At 46.0% G+C, this 17,692-nt stretch overlaps 2 protein-coding genes across 2 annotated transcripts in view; one reads left to right on the top strand and one right to left on the bottom strand.

The window, feature by feature from the left end:
• slc16a4 (solute carrier family 16 member 4) overlaps nt 1-17,692 on the top strand; it is a 108,602-nt gene that overhangs the window by 15,021 nt on the left and 75,889 nt on the right. The gene's annotated exons all lie outside the window — the stretch shown is intronic.
• LOC148145064 (uncharacterized) lies at nt 2,449-3,369 on the bottom strand. Its single transcript, XM_087973801.1, has one exon. The coding sequence runs from the start codon at nt 3,364-3,366 to the stop codon at nt 2,449-2,451; it is 918 nt and encodes a 305-aa protein (XP_087829927.1). The 5' UTR covers nt 3,367-3,369.

The raw sequence follows: 17,692 nt of genomic DNA, 5'->3' as shown, positions 1-17,692 counted from the left end.
AGTCCTGTACAGCTGCAACATCACTTCACGACTCTTGAATTCAATCCCTCTGCTAATGAACGATAATACTCCATAGGCCTTCTTACAAACTCTATCCACCTGAGTGGCAACCTTCAAAGATCTATGTACATAGACCCCAAGATCCCTCTGTTCCTCCACCTGACTAAGAACCCTACCATTAACCCTGTATTCCGCATTCTTATTTGTTCTTCCAAAATGGACAACCTCACACTTGGCAGGGTTGAACTCCATCTGCCACTCCTCAGCCCAGCTCTGCATCATATCTAAGTCCCTCTGCAGCCGACAACTGCCCTCCTCACTATCCACAACTCCACCTATCTTCGTATCATCTGCAAATTTACTGACCCACCCTTCGACTCCCTCATCTAAGTCATTAATAAAAATTACAAACAGCAGAGGACCCAGAACTGATCCCTGCGGATCTCCACTTGTAACTGGGCTCCAGGCTGAATATTTACCATCTACCACCACTCTCTGCCTTCGACCGGTTAGCCAGTTTTCTATCCAATTGGCCAAATTTCCCTCTATCCCATGCCTCCTGACTTTCCGCATAAGCCTACCATGGGGAACCTTATCAAATGCCTTACTAAAATCCATGTACACTACATCCACTGCTCTTCCCTCATCCACATGCTTGGTCACCTCCTCGAAGAATTCAATAAGACTTGTAAGGCAAGACCTACCCTTCACAAATCCGTGCTGGCTGTCCCTAATCAAGCAGTGTCTTTCCAGATACTCATAAATCCTATCCCTCAGTACCCTTTCCATTACTTTGCCTACCACAGAAGTAAGACTAACAGGCCTGTAATTCCCGGGGTTATCCCTATTCCCTTTTTTGAACAGGGGCACAACATTCGTTACTCTCCAGTCCCCTGGTACCACCCCCGTTGCCAGTGAAGACGAGAAGATCATTGCCAACGGTACTGCAATTTCCTCTCTTGCTTCCCACATAATCCTAGGATATATCCCGTCAGGCCCGGGGGACTTGTCTATCCTCAAGTTGTTCAAAATGTCCAACACATCTTCCTTCCTAACAGGTATCTCTTCTAGCTTACCAGTCCATTTCACACTCTCCTCTTCTACAATACGGTCCCTCTCGTTCGTAAATACTGAAGAGAAGTACTTGTTCAAGACCTCTCCTATCTCTTCCGACTCAATACACAGTCTCCCACTACTGTCCTTGATCGGACCTACCCTCGTTCTCGTCATTCCCAGGTTTCTCACATACGCATAAAATGCCTTGGGGTTATCCTTGATCCTATCCGCCAACGATTTTTCATGCCCTCTCTTAGCTCTCCTAATCCCTTTCTTCAGGTCCCTTCTGGCTATCCTGTATCCCTCCACTGCTCTGTCTGAATCCTGTTTCCTCAACCTTATGTAAGCCTCCTTCTTCCTCTTTACCAGACATTCAACCTCTCTCGTCAACCAAGGCTCCCTCACACGACCATTTCTTTCCTGCCTGATAGGTACATACATATCATGGACACGTCGTATCTGCTCTTTGAAAAAGTTCCACATTTCCACCACATCCTTCCCTGACAGCCTATGCTCCCAACGTATGCTCCTCAAATCCTGCCTTACAGCATCGTAATTTCCCTTCCCCCAATTATAAAATCTACCTTGTTGTGCGCACCTATCTCTCTCCATAACCAAGGTGAAAGTCACAGAATTGTGGTCACCATCACCAAAATGTTCACCCACTAACAAGCCCACCACTTGTCCCGGTTCATTACCGAGTACCAAATCCAATATGGCCTCCCCTCTGGTTGGACAATCTACATACTGCGTTAGAAAAGCTTCCTGGACACACTGCACAAACACCGCCCCATCCAATCTACTTGATCTAAAGAGCTTCCAATCAATATTTGGGAAGTTGAAGTCGCCCATGACTACGACCCTGTGGCTTCTGCACCTTTCCAAAATCTGTTTCCCAATCTGTTTCTCCACATCTCTGCTGCTATTGGGGGGCCTATAGTAAACACCCAACAAGGTGACTGCACCTTTCCTATTTCTGACTTCAGCCCATACTACCTCCAGAGGCAGATCCCCCTCAAACTTCCTTTCTGCAGCCGTTATACCATTTCTAATTAGCAATGCCACCCCCCCCTCCTTTTTTCCCACCCTCCCTAATCTTACTGAAACACCTGTAACCAGGAACCTCCAACAGCCATTCCTGTCCCACATCTATCCACGTTTCCGTGATGGCCACAACATCGTAGTCCCAGGTACCGATCCACGCCTTAAGTTCACCCACCTTATTTCTGATACTCCTTGCGTTGAAGTATACGCACTTGAGCCCATCTCTGTGTCCGCAAGTAGTCCCTGTCAGTGCTACCTTCTCCACAGCCTCCCTACAGTCTTGGGCATCCTGACAAACAGCTAACCTACTTGCTGGACTACAAGTCCGGATCCCATCCCCCTGCCAAATTAGTTTAAACCCCCCCGAAGAGTGCTAGCAAACCTACCCCCCAGGATATTGGTGCCCTTCTGGTTCAGGTGCAACCCGTCCTGTTTGTAGAGGTCCCACCTTCCCCAGAATGCAGTCCAATTGTCCAAATATCTGAAGCCCTCCCTCCTACACCATCCTTGCAGCCACGTGTTCAACTGCACTCTCTCCCTATTCTTTGCCTCACTGACACGTGGCACCGGCAACAACCCAGAGATGACGACTCTGTCTGTCCTAGCTTTTAGCTTCCAGCCTAACTCCTTGAGCTCTTGAATGACCTCCCCACCCCTCTTCCTACCTATGTCGTTGGTGCCAATGTGCACCACGACTTCTGGCTGCACACCCTCCCCCTTAAGGATTCTGAAGACACGGTCTGAGACGTCTCGTACCCTAGCACCCGGGAGGCAACAAACCATCCGTGAGTCTCGCCCATGTCCACAGAACTGCCTGTCCGTCCCTCTAACTAGAGAGTCCCCTATAACTAGCGCTCTCCTCCTCTCCCCCTTTCCCTTCTGAGTCTCAGAGCCACAGACCCCTTCACTGCAGCTTACACCTGCAACGCTGTCCCCCCCAACAGTTTCCAAAGCTGTATATTTATTTTTTAGGGGAACGACCACAGGGGAACCCTGCACTGCCTGCTTCTTCCCCTTCCCACCTCTAACTGTTACCCAGCTACCTCTGTTCTCCGGCGTAACTATGTCCCTGTAGCTTCTATCAATCACCCTCTCAGCCTCTCGAATAATCCTCAGTTCATCCAACTCCAGTTCCAGTTCCCTAACTCGTTCGGTGAGGATCAGGATCTGACTGCATTTCCTGCAGATGAAGTCGGCAGGAGTATCGGTGGTCACCCCTACCTCAAACATCCTGCAGGAGGAACATTTCACCGCCTGCGCTGCCATGACTGTACACTTTCTCCAAAAACAAGAACACTGAGTCAATAACACTGAGTCACTTACCTGTGGACTTTAAAGTTATGTTAGAGGAGGAGGGTGGGAGGGAGGGAGGCCCTACGGAAGTAGGACCTGGGGTCTAGAACACACCCACTCAAATACTAATCACTTACCTTCCCGCCCAGCTATGCGCTCCAACCTCACTTCCGCTGCTCCCACTCAAATGACCATTGGTGATTAAAGGGTGAGTATTTATACTCACAGTTCTCCTTCCCGGCTGCCCCTCTGTTTGCCGTCACTTCCTCTGCTGCTCCCGCTCTTTTTGTGAAGAGAGAATAAAAAACACCGCTGCCCGCTACAGGTAAGTAATTTTGAAACAAACTGTTTTACCTTAGCTGTAGTCTCCCGGGTTCGCCTTTACTCGGCCGCTGCTCCCACTCAAAAAAAAAAGACTTAAGACTGACTGGTCTGTAATTGCCAGGGATTTCCCTATTCCCCTTCTTGAAACAAGGAACATCATTGACCTCCTTCCAATTCTCATGGAGAGTGAGGAGGTAAAGATCCTCACCAGCAGTTTAGCAACCTTCTTTCTCACTTCCTGGAGCAGCCTAGGATACATCTGGTCTGGCCGTGGGGACATATCAATATTAATGTTTGCCAACATTTCCAGCACATCAACTTCATCAATCTTGATCTATTCAAGCCTCTTTCCCACCTCCTCGAAGTTCTCATTCACAATAAGGTCGCTTTCCTTCGTGAAAACTGAAGCAAAAAACTCATTTTGGGCTTCCCCTATCTGCTCATACTCCACGCACAAGTTCCCTCCGCTATCCCTGACCGGCCGTACCTTCTCTCTGATCATTGTCTTATTCCTCCCATATGAGTAAAATACCTTTGGGTTCTCCCTAATCCTTCTTGCCAAGTCTTTTTCATGGCCCCTCCTGGCTCTCCTCAGTCCATTTCTGAGCTCCTTTCTAGCAAGCCTGTAATCCTCTAAAGCTGTGCTAGATCGTTGCGTCCTCCACCTTACATAAGCTGCCTTCTTCCTTTTGACGAGAAGTTCCTCTGTTCTCATCATCCAAGGTTCATTAATCTTCTTACCTGTCACAGAGGAACAAATTTGTGCGTCACTCGCAAGAACTGCTCCTTAAATAGTCTCCACATGTCTGCTGTGCCCTTTCTGTGGAACAATTGCTCCCAGTATGTACTTCCCAACTCCTATCTGATAACATCATAATTTCCTTTTCCCCAATTAAATATCTTCCCTCGGTAGCTGCTCCTTTCCCTCTCCAAGGTTATGGTAAATATGAGGCAGTTGTGGTCACTGTCTGAGAGTGTGACCCTGAGCTGGGGCAGGGCAGGGAGAGTGGGTGGTGGTACATGGTCCCATTTATCTCTCAGCCCCCTTACCCCCTCATTCCTGATGAAGAGTTTATGCTTAAAACATTGACTCTCCTGCTCCTGGGATGCTGTCGGTCTGGCTGTGATTTTCCAGCACTACACCTTTTGACTACATCATTCCCTGTGTCAGGTTGAGAGTTGAGGGTTGAGGAATGCCCCCTTCGATTATAAAGGAGTCTGGTGCTGAAAGCCCCAACCTGAGTTTTTAAAAGATCCTTTAGCAGAGATAGTGAATGCTCTGGTTGTGATCCTTCCCAGTTGCTTGATTCTAGACTGTTCCCAAGCAGATTGCGATCACTGAGAAGAGTAAGGCAGGCCAGTCAACGTGAACATCAAAAACAGGCTGAAAACCGTTAACGATGCACTTAGAGCATCGGATGACTATCAAACACAGCGAGCTTTTCTGAAAGGAAAATTGTGTTTGACAAATCTATTACTTTTAATGCAATTCCTTTATTCAAAAAAGGTGGGAGGCAAAAAGCAGGTTTTCTAGAAGGCATTTGATATGGAGCCACATCAAAGGTTACTGTGGAATGTAAAAGCTCATGGTGCAGGGGGTGACAGATCAGCTAGTGAGCAGGATGCAGAGAGTTGGAATAAATGGGTCTTTTTCAGGTTGGCAGGACTTAACGAATAGTGTGCCACGGGGTCAGTGCCAGACCTTCACACTTTACAATTTGGATAAATGATTTGGATGAATAGATTAAAAGTTTAGGAGCTAAATTTGCTGATAACACAGACAGGTAGTGAGTTCTGAAGAGGATGTAAGGAGCCTACAAAGGGATATTGATAGGTTCAGTGATTAAGCAAATATCTGGCAACGAAGTACAGTGAGGGGAAGTGTGAAATTGGCAGAACGACTTAAAGCATATCCTCCAAATGGAGAGTTTGCAGAACTCTGAAAATAAACAGATCAGAGTGTCCTAATGAAGGTTAGTCTGCAGGTACAGGAAATAGAGGTGCTGGAAAAGCATAGCCAGTCAGACAGCATCAGAGGGGCAGGAGAGTCGACGTTTCAAGCATAAGCTTGATTCCTGATGAAGAGCCAATGCTCAAAATGTTGATTCTCCTGCCCCTCTGATGCTGTCTGACTGGCTATGCTTTTCCAGCACCACGTTCTCGACTCTGATCCCCAACATCTACAGGCCTCACTTTCTCCCAGGTGCAGAAAATAATCAGGAAAGCACATAGAATGTTATTTTAATTGCAAGAGTAGGGAGGTTATGCTTCAGTTGTGTAGGGTTTGGTGAGACTGTATCTGGAGTACTGTTCACGCCACTGGTCACCATCCTTACAGAAGGATGTTAGTGTGTTGGAAGTACTTCAGGGAAGGTTTATGAGACTAATACTTGGAATAAGTGGGTTGCTTTGTGAGGAATGACTGGACAGGCTGGGCCTGTATTCTTTGACATTTAGAAGAATCCAAAGCGACTTAATTGAAAGATATAAGATCCTGAGAAGTCTTCATCGGGTGGATGTGGAGAGGATGTTTCCCCTGGTGGGCGAGTCTAGAATGAGGGCAGCATTTTAAAAATAAAGTGGTCCATTTATGACAGATGAGGGAACATATCTTCTGTTAGATGGTTTAGTGTTTTTGAAATCCCCTTCCTAAAAAGGCAATAGATGCAGAATGTTTAAATATTTTCCAAGCAGAGAGAGATATATTCTTGATTTCCAAGGAGATGAAAGATTCTCAGGGAATGCAGAGTTGAGATTAAATTCTGACCAGCCGTGATTTTGTTGATTAGCAGAGTAGGTTGGAAGGGCTGACTAGCCTCATCTTGTTCCTTGTTTGTATTAGGATTACAATAGCTTTCAGAGTGTGATTTTGGGCAGCATGATGGCTCATTGGTTAGCACTGCTGCCTCACAGTGCCAGGGACCCGGGGTTCAATTCCTCTCTCGGGCTACTGTCTGTGTGGAGTTTGCATGTTCTCCCCATGTCTGTGTGGGCTTCCTCCGGGTGCTCCGGTTTCCTCCCACAGTCCAGAGAATCATAGAGTCGTAGAGATGTACAGTACGGAAACCGACCCTTCGGTCCAACCCGTCCATGCCGACCAGATATCCCAACCCAATCTAGTCCCACCTGCCAGCACCCGGCCCATATCCCTCCAAACCCTTCCTATTCATATACCCATCCAAATGCCTTTTAAATGTTGCAATTGTACCAGCCTCCACCAGTTCCTCTGGCAGCTCATTCCATACACGTACCACCCTCTGCGTGACAATGTTGCCCCTTAGGTCTCTTTTATATCTTTCCCCTCTCACTCTAAACCTATGCCTTCGAGCTCTGGATTCCCCCACCCCAGGGAAAATACTTTATCTATTTATCCTATCCATGCCCCTCATTTTGTAAACCTTTATAATGTCACCCCTCAGCCTCCGACGCTCCAGGGAAAACAGCCCCAGCCTGTTCAGCCTCTCCCTGTAGCTCAAATCCTCCAACCCTGGCAACATCCTTGTAAATCTTTTCTGAACCCTTTCAAGTTTCACAACATCTTTCCGATAGGAAGGAGACCAGAATTGCATGCAATATTCCAACATTGGCCTAACCAATGTCCTGTACAGCCGCAACATGACCTCCTAACTCCTGTACTCAATACTCTGACTAATAAAGGAAAGCATACCAAATGCCTTCTTCACTATCCTATCTACCTGCGACTCCACTTTCAAGGAGCTATGAATCTGCACTCCAAGGTCTCTTTGTTTAGCAACACTCCCTAGGACCTTACCATTAAGTGTATAAGTCCTGCTAAGATTTGCTTTCCCAAAAATGCAGCACTTTGCATTTATCTGAATTAAAATCCATCTGCCACTTCTCAGCCCATTGGCCCATCTGGTCCAGATCCTGTTGTAATCTGAGGTAACCCTCTTCGCTGTCCACTACACCTCCAATTTTGGTGTCATCTGCAAACTTACTAACTGTACCTCTTATGCTCGCATCCAAATCATTTATGTAAATGACAAAAAGTAGAGGACCCAGCACTGATCCTTGTGGCACTCCACTGGTCACAGGCCTCCAGTCTGAAAAACAACCCTCTGTCTTCTACCTTTGAGCCAGTTCTGTATCCAAATGGCTAGTTCTCCCAGTGTTCCGTGAGATCTAACCTTGCTAACCCATCTCCCATGGGGAACTTTGTCGAATGCCTTACTGAAATCCATATAGATCATATCTACTGTTCTACCCTCATCAATCCTCTTTGTCACTTCAAAAAACTCAATCAAGTTTGTGAGACATGATTTCTCACGCATAAAACCATGTTGACTATCCCTAATCAGTCCTTGCCTTTCCAAATATGTGTACATCCTGTCCCTCGGGATTCCCTCCAACAAGTTGCCCACCACTGAGTCAGGCCCACTGGTCTATAGTTCCCTGGCTTGTTTTTACCGCCCTTCTTAAACAGTGGCACCACATTAGCCAACCTACAGTCTTCCAGCACCTCACCTGTGACCATTGATGATACAAATATCTCAGCAAAAAGCCCAGCAATCACTTCCCTAGCTTCCCACAGAGTTATAGGGTACACCTGATCAAGTCCTGGGGATTTATCCACTTTTATGCATTTCAAGAAATCCAGCACTTCCTCCTCTTTATATGGACATTTTTGAAGATGTCACCATCTATTTCCCTACATTGCATATCTTCCATGCCCTTTTCCACAGTAAATACTGATGCAAAATACTCATTTAGTATCTCCCCCATTTTTTGCAGCTCCACACAAAGGCCGCCTTGCTGATCTTTGAGGGGCCCTATTCTCTCCCTAGTTACCCTTTTGTCCTTAATGTATTTGTAAAAACCCTTTGGATTCTCCTTAATTCTATTTGCCAATGCTATCTCATGTCCCCTTTTTGCCCTCCTGATATCCCTCTTAAGTATACTCCTACTTCACTTGATCTATCCTGACTATACCTGACATATGCTTCCTTCTTTTTCTTAACCAAACCCTCAATTTCTTTAATCTTCAGGATTCCTGAAGAAGGGCTTATGCCCGAAACATCGATTCTCCTTCTCCTTGGATGCTGCCTGACCTGCTGCGCTTTTCCAGCAACACATTTTCACCTCAATTTCTTTAATCATCCAGCATTCCCTATACCTACCAGTCTTTCCTTTCACCCTAACAGGAATATACTTTCTCTGGATTCTCATTTCTGAAGGCTTCCCATTTTCCAGCCGTCCCTTTACCTGCGAACATCTGCCCCCAATCAGCTTTTGATTAGATCTGGTCTATCCATTTCCATCATTATTTTAAATCTAATAGAATTATGACCACTGACCCCAAAGTGCTCCCCCACTGGCACGCCAGTCACCTGCCCTGCCTTATTTCCCAAGAATAGGTCAAGTTTTGCACCTTCTCTAGTAGGTACATCCACATGCTGAATCAGAAAATTGTCTTGTACACATTTAACAAATTCCTCTTTATCTAAACCCTTAACACTATGGCAGGCCCAGTCTATCTTTGGAAAGTTAAAATCCCCTACCAATACCACCCTAATATTCTTACAGGGAGCTGAGATTTCCTTACAAATTTGTTTCTCAATTTCCCCAATTCGGGAATGTGCAGGTTTGGTGAATTGGCCATGCTAAATTGCTCATAGTGTTCAGGGATGTGCAGGCGAGGTGGGTTAGTCATGGTAAAGGCAACATTGCGGGGAATAGGGTAGAGGATTGGGTGTGGGTGGGGATGCTCTTTGGAGGGTTGGTATGGGTGAAATCGCCTGCTCCCACACTGTAGGGATTCTGTGGTAGAGTAGATAAAGGGGAATCAATCGATGCAATGTATTTTGTTGGTTTTAAGGTGCCACACGAAGATCCCATGCAAATAGGAGAGTATATTAACATGGATACAGAATATGGTCCCAGTTTGTGGAATGTCTTTATGACCACTTAAAAAATACATTGTGGAATCATAGAGGAGCAACACTATTTATGATCGAGTGCTGTGTAATAGAGGAGGGTTGGGTAGAAATGTCAGGACAAAGGGTACATTGGGAAATAGTGGTCAGAGGTAGTACCCTCTGTGGGCAGGTGTTTCATGTGTGCATGTGAAACTCTGATCTGCAGGATCATCTGCCAAACAGCCATCTGAGAGGACATCAATTGGTCATCTGTCCAACAGGACCACAAGACATAGTGTCCCACCTTAACTGAAAGCCAGCTGCTCCAGAATCTGGTAATGTGGTGCTGGAGACTGTGACTGATCCTGGTATAACCCTGCCTGGTTTCCAGGATTGAGGATTGTCCCTGGGATAATCTATGTGTTGTTAAGGGCAGGGTGGATGGGAGCATCTCACAGGCTGGGGTTTAAGAGCATAGGGATAGCAAAGGAAGGACGGTGGAATGGCTGGAAGGCAAGCTGTCCCCCACAATATTGCCGTCCCTCATAATTGCAGGTGAAAGACCCTCACACTGACACACTGTCACATTTGTTTCTCACCTGAGAGTTTTTCTGTTTGGTGCAATAACGTTTTCAGCCTGGGGTTGGGGTAAGAGGAAGGGAATGACTGTCCAATGGCTGTGGAATGACCAATTAAGGCTTTTAATAAGGCCCAGGGTGGGCTGGCTGGCTGTGGGCCCAGGGTGGGCTGGCTGGCTGTGGGGCTTCTTATGTGGGACCAGATGGGTATCAGGCTGAAGGCAGCACACCATCTTCCTCAGCTCCTGTAACCTCAGAAGATTCCACCTCACTATCCAGTTATGCAGCATATTCAGTTTGGGAATTCCATTCAGAATTGTAAACCCACAGCCAATCGTGGTGGCTATGCAGGGAATGCTGACAATTATGGATTGGAAAAATTGACTTAAAGTCTTTGCGTCAGTATTAGTGTGGGAAGCTTCTAAAGAAACCATCCAAGATAATCCATAAAAGTAATTCCACTAAAACAAACTCAATGAGAAAGAACAACTTGGGCATGTGTGGGCATTAAGTTGACACACAGTCTATGTAAGATGGTGAGGGGGTGGGGAACAGAAGTATAGTTTGGAATGGAAGGTGTGAGGGGCTCCTGAGGTTGAACATAATGTGAGAATGAGACAAGAATGACCATTCTTGGCATCAAGGCAGTATCTATGGACTGGTTTAGCTCAGGCTTCTTAACACCATACTTGGAGTCAACTGATATTAGATGGGATGAGCGAGGGCATCAGGAAGCCCTGGCAAAACTGGAATCAAAGAGTATCTGGGTGGGAGGGGGAGTACACTTTCCACTACTTGGAATCATACTGGCACTTAGGAAGATGGTTGTGGTTGTTGTAGGTCAGTCACCTCAGCTCCAGGACATCTCTGCAGGAGTTCCTCAGGGTAGTGTCCTCGGCCCAATCGTCTTCAGCTGCTTCATCAATGACCTTCCCTCATTCATTAGATCAGAAGTGGGGATGTTTGCTGATGATTGCACAATGTTCAGCACATTCACATCTCCTCAGATACTGTTGCAGTCAGAGGCAGGTGTAATCTCCTCAGCTTTAGTATTCTGGCACTGCCCTGTCTCCCTGTGAGGAAAGGGCACATGCAGTGAGCGCGGCCCAGCCTGTCACCCAGCCTTCAGCCTGTCACCCAGCCTTCATTGCTCAAACCATTAGTGCTCAGGACTGGAGTGCAGGTCTGTGTCTCTCTCTCTGGGAAACCCTGAGACTGCTGGACCTGCTCTCTCTATGGCAGACAACAAGCTGCCCACTAAAGGACCAATCAGTCCCATGCCAGAGGCAGCAGGGTGCCCATCACGTAGCCTCACTACTGCAGCGTTTGCGTAGTGAGAGCCATTGCTTCTCACATTCCCTTCTGCTGTCCCTCACACTGCCTCCCCCTGCTGGGGCAGAGCATGTGCCTAGCTTCCGGCAGCCCGCTCCCGAGTATCACCAGCCTGGACCATAACTCCCTCAGCCTGGACGGCACAGCTGCTCAGTGGTGAGCATTACTGCCTCACAGTCTGAGGGATCTGATTTCAATTACAGCCTCGGGTGTGGACTTAACACATTCTCTGCATGTCTGCGTGGGTTTCCTCCCACAGTCCAAAGATATGCAGGTCAGGTGAAGTGGCCATGCTAAATTGCCCATAGCATTAGTGCATTAGTCAGAGGGAAATGGGTCTGGGTGGGTTACTCTTTGGAGGGTTGGTGTTAGGCCAAAGGGCCTGTTTCCACACTGTAGGAAATCTAATCTAATCTACAGATGTGTACATTAGGTGGATTAGCCGTGGTAAGTGCAGGGTTACATGGATAGGATAAGTGGGGGGCTAGTCTGGGTGGGATGCTCTTTCAAGAGTCAATGTGGACTTATTGGGCTGAATGGCATGTTTCTACACTGTAGGGATTCTATGATTCTGTGTAACCCCCTCAGCTGACTGTGGTGCAGTGGTAGTGAGGTGTGATGACTGTATCAGAGCTGATATGGTGTGCAGCTGGCAGCATTGCAGAGCTCAGGAAAGTGGCTTTTTGATTCATTCATGGGATAAGAGTGTTGCATGATTTATTAATCATTCCTAATTGTCCAAAGGGCAGTTAAAGATAACATGTTACTGAGGGTCTGGAGTCGCATGTAGGCCAGACCAGGTAAGAATGTCAGATTTCCTTCCTTAAAGGACATGAGTGAACCAGATGTTTTTTTACAATGATTGACAGCGATTACATAGTCATCATTAGACTCTTCAATCCAGAATATTTTTATTATTGAGTTCAAATTCTACCATCTTTCATGGTGAGATTCAAACCTTGCTCCCTAGAAATTACCTGGTTCTCTGGATTAATATTCTAGCGGTAATACCACTGTGCCATCACCTCTCATTGGCTACTGATGGAGCTGGTGGAAGATGCTGGTGGGAGTGGCAAGCCCAAGGTAGAGGTGGTGTCCTGGCCGGAGATTGGAGGTGATGTGTAGTGATTGGCATTGGAGCAGGATTACTGTGAGAGTCGCAGAGGGATGGAGATGGAATTTACTCTGTTGTAAGGACAGGGATATCTCCGCATTCCCACAGGGAGTGATCGTGGTCTTCAGCCACCCTTCCTGGCCTTTTTCACCCTTTTACTGGCATTTTTATTTTTGGAGTGAGAGAACAGGAGGGATTGAGTGAATAGCACAGCTGTTAGTGGTGGAGAGAAGGTGGGTGCGTGCCGTGACTGAGTGAGGAGGAGGTGCAGCAGGCATCAGTGAGAGTGGTCAGGTGTGAGCCTTGGGACTAGAGCAGATGGGGGCACTTCCATTCGTGGCATGAAGGTCATTCATTGACCACCTGGCATCTTCCACATATTGGAGACCACATGGACCCATTTGGTAGGGTTCATTTCCTCGTTTTTGCCAGTTCCTGAAAGTGAAATGCAGGACCTTGTGTGTTCATACTTAACTCCCCATACTCTTTCTGACATTTCATTCATTGGGCAGATTCTCGCGTGCAGAGAGTTCCCGCTCTGACTCAGGCAGCGTGGAGTATGACTCTTCCACAGTGTGAAGGAAATTCTTGAAATTGCTGTTGTCACCCTGTCATATGATTCACCTTCACAAGAGTGATGTACATCTGGGAGACTGCTTCCCAATATTCAATCATCATTTCCTCCTTCCCATTGTGTTTCTACAGGGAGACTAGACAAAGCAGGTTGTGCGTAACCTATGCATCCACAGGTGTTCTATAAAGGCTCTCATCCCCATGCTGATTCTCTGATACACCCCCCACCTTGTTTCAGGGGAGTCCTGTCATTTGCTTGGTGTTCTCTTTAATTGGGGAATGTGCTCAGCAGTGGCTCTCTGTCAGTGCTTCCTATTAACACAACCTTTGTTAAAAGGGGTCACCTATTCCCCATTTGTGAATAATTTTTACACTGAACTAACTTCCCTGGAAAAATACCTCCAAATGCTCCAATTTCACATCACGATTGGATTGCTTGCCCTGTAGGATAACCAAATGAATCTGTCCTTATAGTAATTTGTGAAAGCTTTAGACCCAAGTGAGCGAGTTGCTTCAGGGGGCTGTGTTGTGGGGGGTTTACTGTTTACAAAGATGTCAGTGTTATAGTCAGATCTTTGTCCATCAATGCAAAATAGATCTCTACTGAAGTGGCTTCAAGTGGACAGGGCCTGGGAAATGAATATTCAAGACTACACGTGCTATCGTAAGGACAGACTGATGGGCAGAGGGGGTGGGGTGGCCATGTTGGTAAGGGAGGATATTCTGTCCCTTGCGCGGGGGGACCTAGAGTCAGGGGATGTAGAGTCAGTGTGGATAGAGCTGCGAAATACTAAGGGTAAAAAGACCCTCTTTGGAGTCATCTACAGGCCCCCAAACAGTAGTCTGGATGTCGGATGTAAGTTCAAACAGGAGCTGAAATTGGCCTGTCGCAAAGATGTTACTACAGTTGTTATGGGGGATTTTAACATGCAGATAGGCTGGGAGAATCAGGATGGTATTGGACCTCAAGAAAGAGACTTTGTGGAGTGCCTCAAAGATGGATTCTTAGAACAACTGGCGCTGGAGCCGACCAGGGAGAAGGCAATTCTGGATCTGGTATTGTGTAACGAACCAGAATTGGTCAGGGACCTCGAAGTGAAGGAGCCATTGGGAAGTAGTGACCATAATACAATAAGCTTCAATCTGCAATTTGAGAGGGAGAGGGTACAATCGGAAATGACAATATTTCTGTTGAATAAAGGGAACTATGGAGCTGTGAGGGAGGAGCTGGCCAAAGTTCAATGGTGCAATACCTTAGCAGGGATGACAGTGGAGGAATAATGGCAGATATTTCTGTGTATAATGCAGAAGTTGCAGGATCAGTTCATTCCAAAAAGGAAGAAAGATCCTAGGAGGAGGCATGGGTGGCCGTGGCTGACGAAGGAAGTTAAGAAAAATATAAAGTTAAAAGAGAAAAAGTATAACATAGCAAAGATAAGTGGGAAAATGGAGGACTGGGAAGCTTTTAAAGAACAAAGGATTACTAAGCAGGAAATACCCAGAGAAAAAAATGAGATACGAAGGTAAACTGGCCAAAAATATAAAGGAGGATAGTAAAAGCTTTTTTAGGTATGTGAAAGGCAAAAAAATGGTTAAGACTAAAATTGGGCCCTTGAAGACAGAAACAGGGGAATATATTACGGGGAACAAAGAAATGGCAGAAGAATTGAATTGGTACTTCAGATCTGTGTTCACTGGGGAAGACACAAGCAATCTCCCTGAGGTAACAGTGGCTGAAGGATCTGAACTTAAGGAAATTTATAAATGCCAGGAATTCGTGTTGGAGAGACTGTTAGGTCTGAAGGTTGATAAGTCCCCGGGGCCTGATGGTCTATATCCCAGGGTACTGAAGGAGGTGGCTCGAGAAATCGTGGATGTGTTGGTGATTATTTTCCAGAGTTCGATAGATTCGGGATCAATTCCTGCGGATTGGAGGGTGGCTAATGTTATACCACTTTTTAAGAAAGGTGGGAGAGAGAAAGCAGGTAATTATAGACCAGTTAGTCTGACCTCAGTGGTGGGAAAGATGCTGGAGTATATTATAAAGGATGAAATTATGGCACATCTGGATAGTAGTAACAGGATAGGTCAGAGTCAGCATGGATTTATGAAGGGGAAATCATGCTTGACTCATCTTCTGGAATTTTTTGAGGATGTAACTCTGAAGATGGACGAGGGAGATCCAGTAGATGTGGTGTACCTGGACTTTCAGAAAGCTTTTGATAAAGTCCCACATAGAAGGTTAGTGAGCAAAATTAGGGCGCATGGTATTGGGGGCAATGTACTTGGATTTAAAGTTGGTTGGCTGACAGGAAACAAAGAGTAGTGATAAACGGCTCCATTTCGGAATGGCAGGCAGTGACCAGTGGGGTACCACAGGGATCAGTACTGGGACCGCAGCTTTTTACAATATATGTTAATGATATAGAAGATGGTATTAGCAATAACATTAGCAAATTTGCTGATGATACTAAGCTGGGTGGCAGGGTGAAATGTGATGAGGATGTTAGGAGATTATAGGGTGACCTGGACAAGTTAGGTGAGTGGTCAGATGCATGGCAGATGCAGTTTAATGTGGATAAATATATGGTTATCCACTTTGGTGGCAAGAACAGGAAGGCAGATTACTAGCTAAATGGAATCAATTTAGGTAAAGGGGCAGTACAGAGAGATCTGGGTGTTCTTGTACACCAGTCAATGAAGGTAAGCATGCAGGTACAGCAGGTAGTGAAGAAGGCTCATAGCATGCTGGCTTTCATAACAAGAGGGATTGAGTATAGAAGCAAAGAGGTTTTTCTGCAGCTGTACAGGTCCCTGGTGAGACCACACCTGGAGTACTGTGTGCAGTTCTAGTCTCCAAATTTGAGGAAAGACATTCTGGCTATTGAGGGAATGCAGCGTAGGTTCACGAGGTAAATTCCTGGAATGGCGGGATTACCTTACACTGAAAGACTGGAGTGACTGGGCTTGTATACCCTTGAGTTTAGAAGACTAAGAGGGGATCTGATTGAGACATATAAGATTATTAAAGGTTTGGACACTCTGGCGGCAGGAAACATGTTTCCGCTGATGGGTGAGTGCTGAACCAGAGGACACAGCTTAAAAATATGGGGTAGACCATTTAGGACAGAGATGAGGAGAAACTTCTTCACCCAGAGAGTGGTGGCTGTGTGGAATCCTCTGCCCCAGAAGGCAGTGGAGGCCCAGTCTCTGGATTCATTTAAGAAAGAGTTGGATAGAGCTCTCAAGGATAGTGGAATCAAGGGTTATGGAGATAAGGCAGGAACAGGATACTGATTAAGGATGATCAGCCATGATCACATTGAATGGTGGTGCAGGCTTGAAGGGCAGAATGGCCTACTCCGGCACCTATTGTCTATTTTCTAGTAAATAATATTTCAAAGCAAACATTTGTGTGGGTATTGGAAAGGAACTTAGCTATGGAATTAATTGGATGCAGCTATTAGAGTGAGCACTGGCATGATGGGCCAAATGGCCTCTTTCCATTCTGTACCATTCTAAGGATTACATGATACTCCTTGCATCATGTAATATTAAGGCTCCTTACTTTCTAGGAAACAGTTTTATTATCAGCGACTAAAATGGTTCCAGCATATTACACTGATTCCCAGTATTTCAGTGGAACTCTTAAATTCTGCTCTCATTCCTTCTATTATTACCCCAGAACCACAATTGATTTCCCTCTTCATCTTCTGCCTCATTATTTTTCACCTTCATCCCCACCAGCTAAAGCCTGGTGCCATCAGCAAGCATACCTTCCCGAAATGTGGCTGAACTGGCCTCTGGGTCAGGGATGCTGCTCTCTACATACCCATTCCTACCTTCCACACATGAAATACCATTGTAACAGGAAAGTGACAGTCACTGTCCTTCCTCCCCGCCCCAGTTTACAGCGCTCTCCCACGTTTTCTCCATCCCTTTGAGCTGGTCTAATCCAACTCCATGAGCACATCGGTTTAATCTTGTAGAAATCATTCCATTCTGGTGTAGTTCCCAAACATTGGGAGATAGCAGACACGCCCTACTGTATAAGGAAGTAGGAAAGAAGAGAAATATTCAGGATTAGAGGCCTGTCTTCAGTCGTGGCTGAAGTGCTTAACCCTTCAAGGAACACTAGAAAAATCATAATATGATTGGGTAGAGTCAAAGTGGATGTATAAAAGGGACATTGTATTTGACAAATCTTTTGGAGTTTATTTTAGAAAAAAGCAATTGTATGTCCTTCCTTCACTTTAATGCAGTGAACTTCCTGCAGATAGTGTGGTCTGTTCCTCGTCAGGAAGAACATAGTCTGATTCCGTGATCATTTTGTGAAACACAATGTTCTGTCTGCAGTTGGTGACCCTGAGCTTCTGGATCATTTTAATTCTCCACTTTGGTTCTCACTCTGATCTCTCTACTGTCTGTCTCTGGCACAATTCCAGTGAAACCCAACATAACGTTGAGGAACAACAGCTCAACTTTTGATTGTTTGTCTTCAC

This window comes from Chiloscyllium plagiosum, unplaced genomic scaffold (assembly GCF_037043375.1).
Source record: "Chiloscyllium plagiosum isolate Xiang-an unplaced genomic scaffold, Cpla_swu_hap1 HiC_scaffold_26, whole genome shotgun sequence".
Classification (NCBI taxonomy): Eukaryota; Metazoa; Chordata; class Chondrichthyes; order Orectolobiformes; family Hemiscylliidae; genus Chiloscyllium; species Chiloscyllium plagiosum.
Note: the sequence above shows the minus strand (reverse complement) of the source record. Positions and strands in the feature narration are given on the sequence as shown.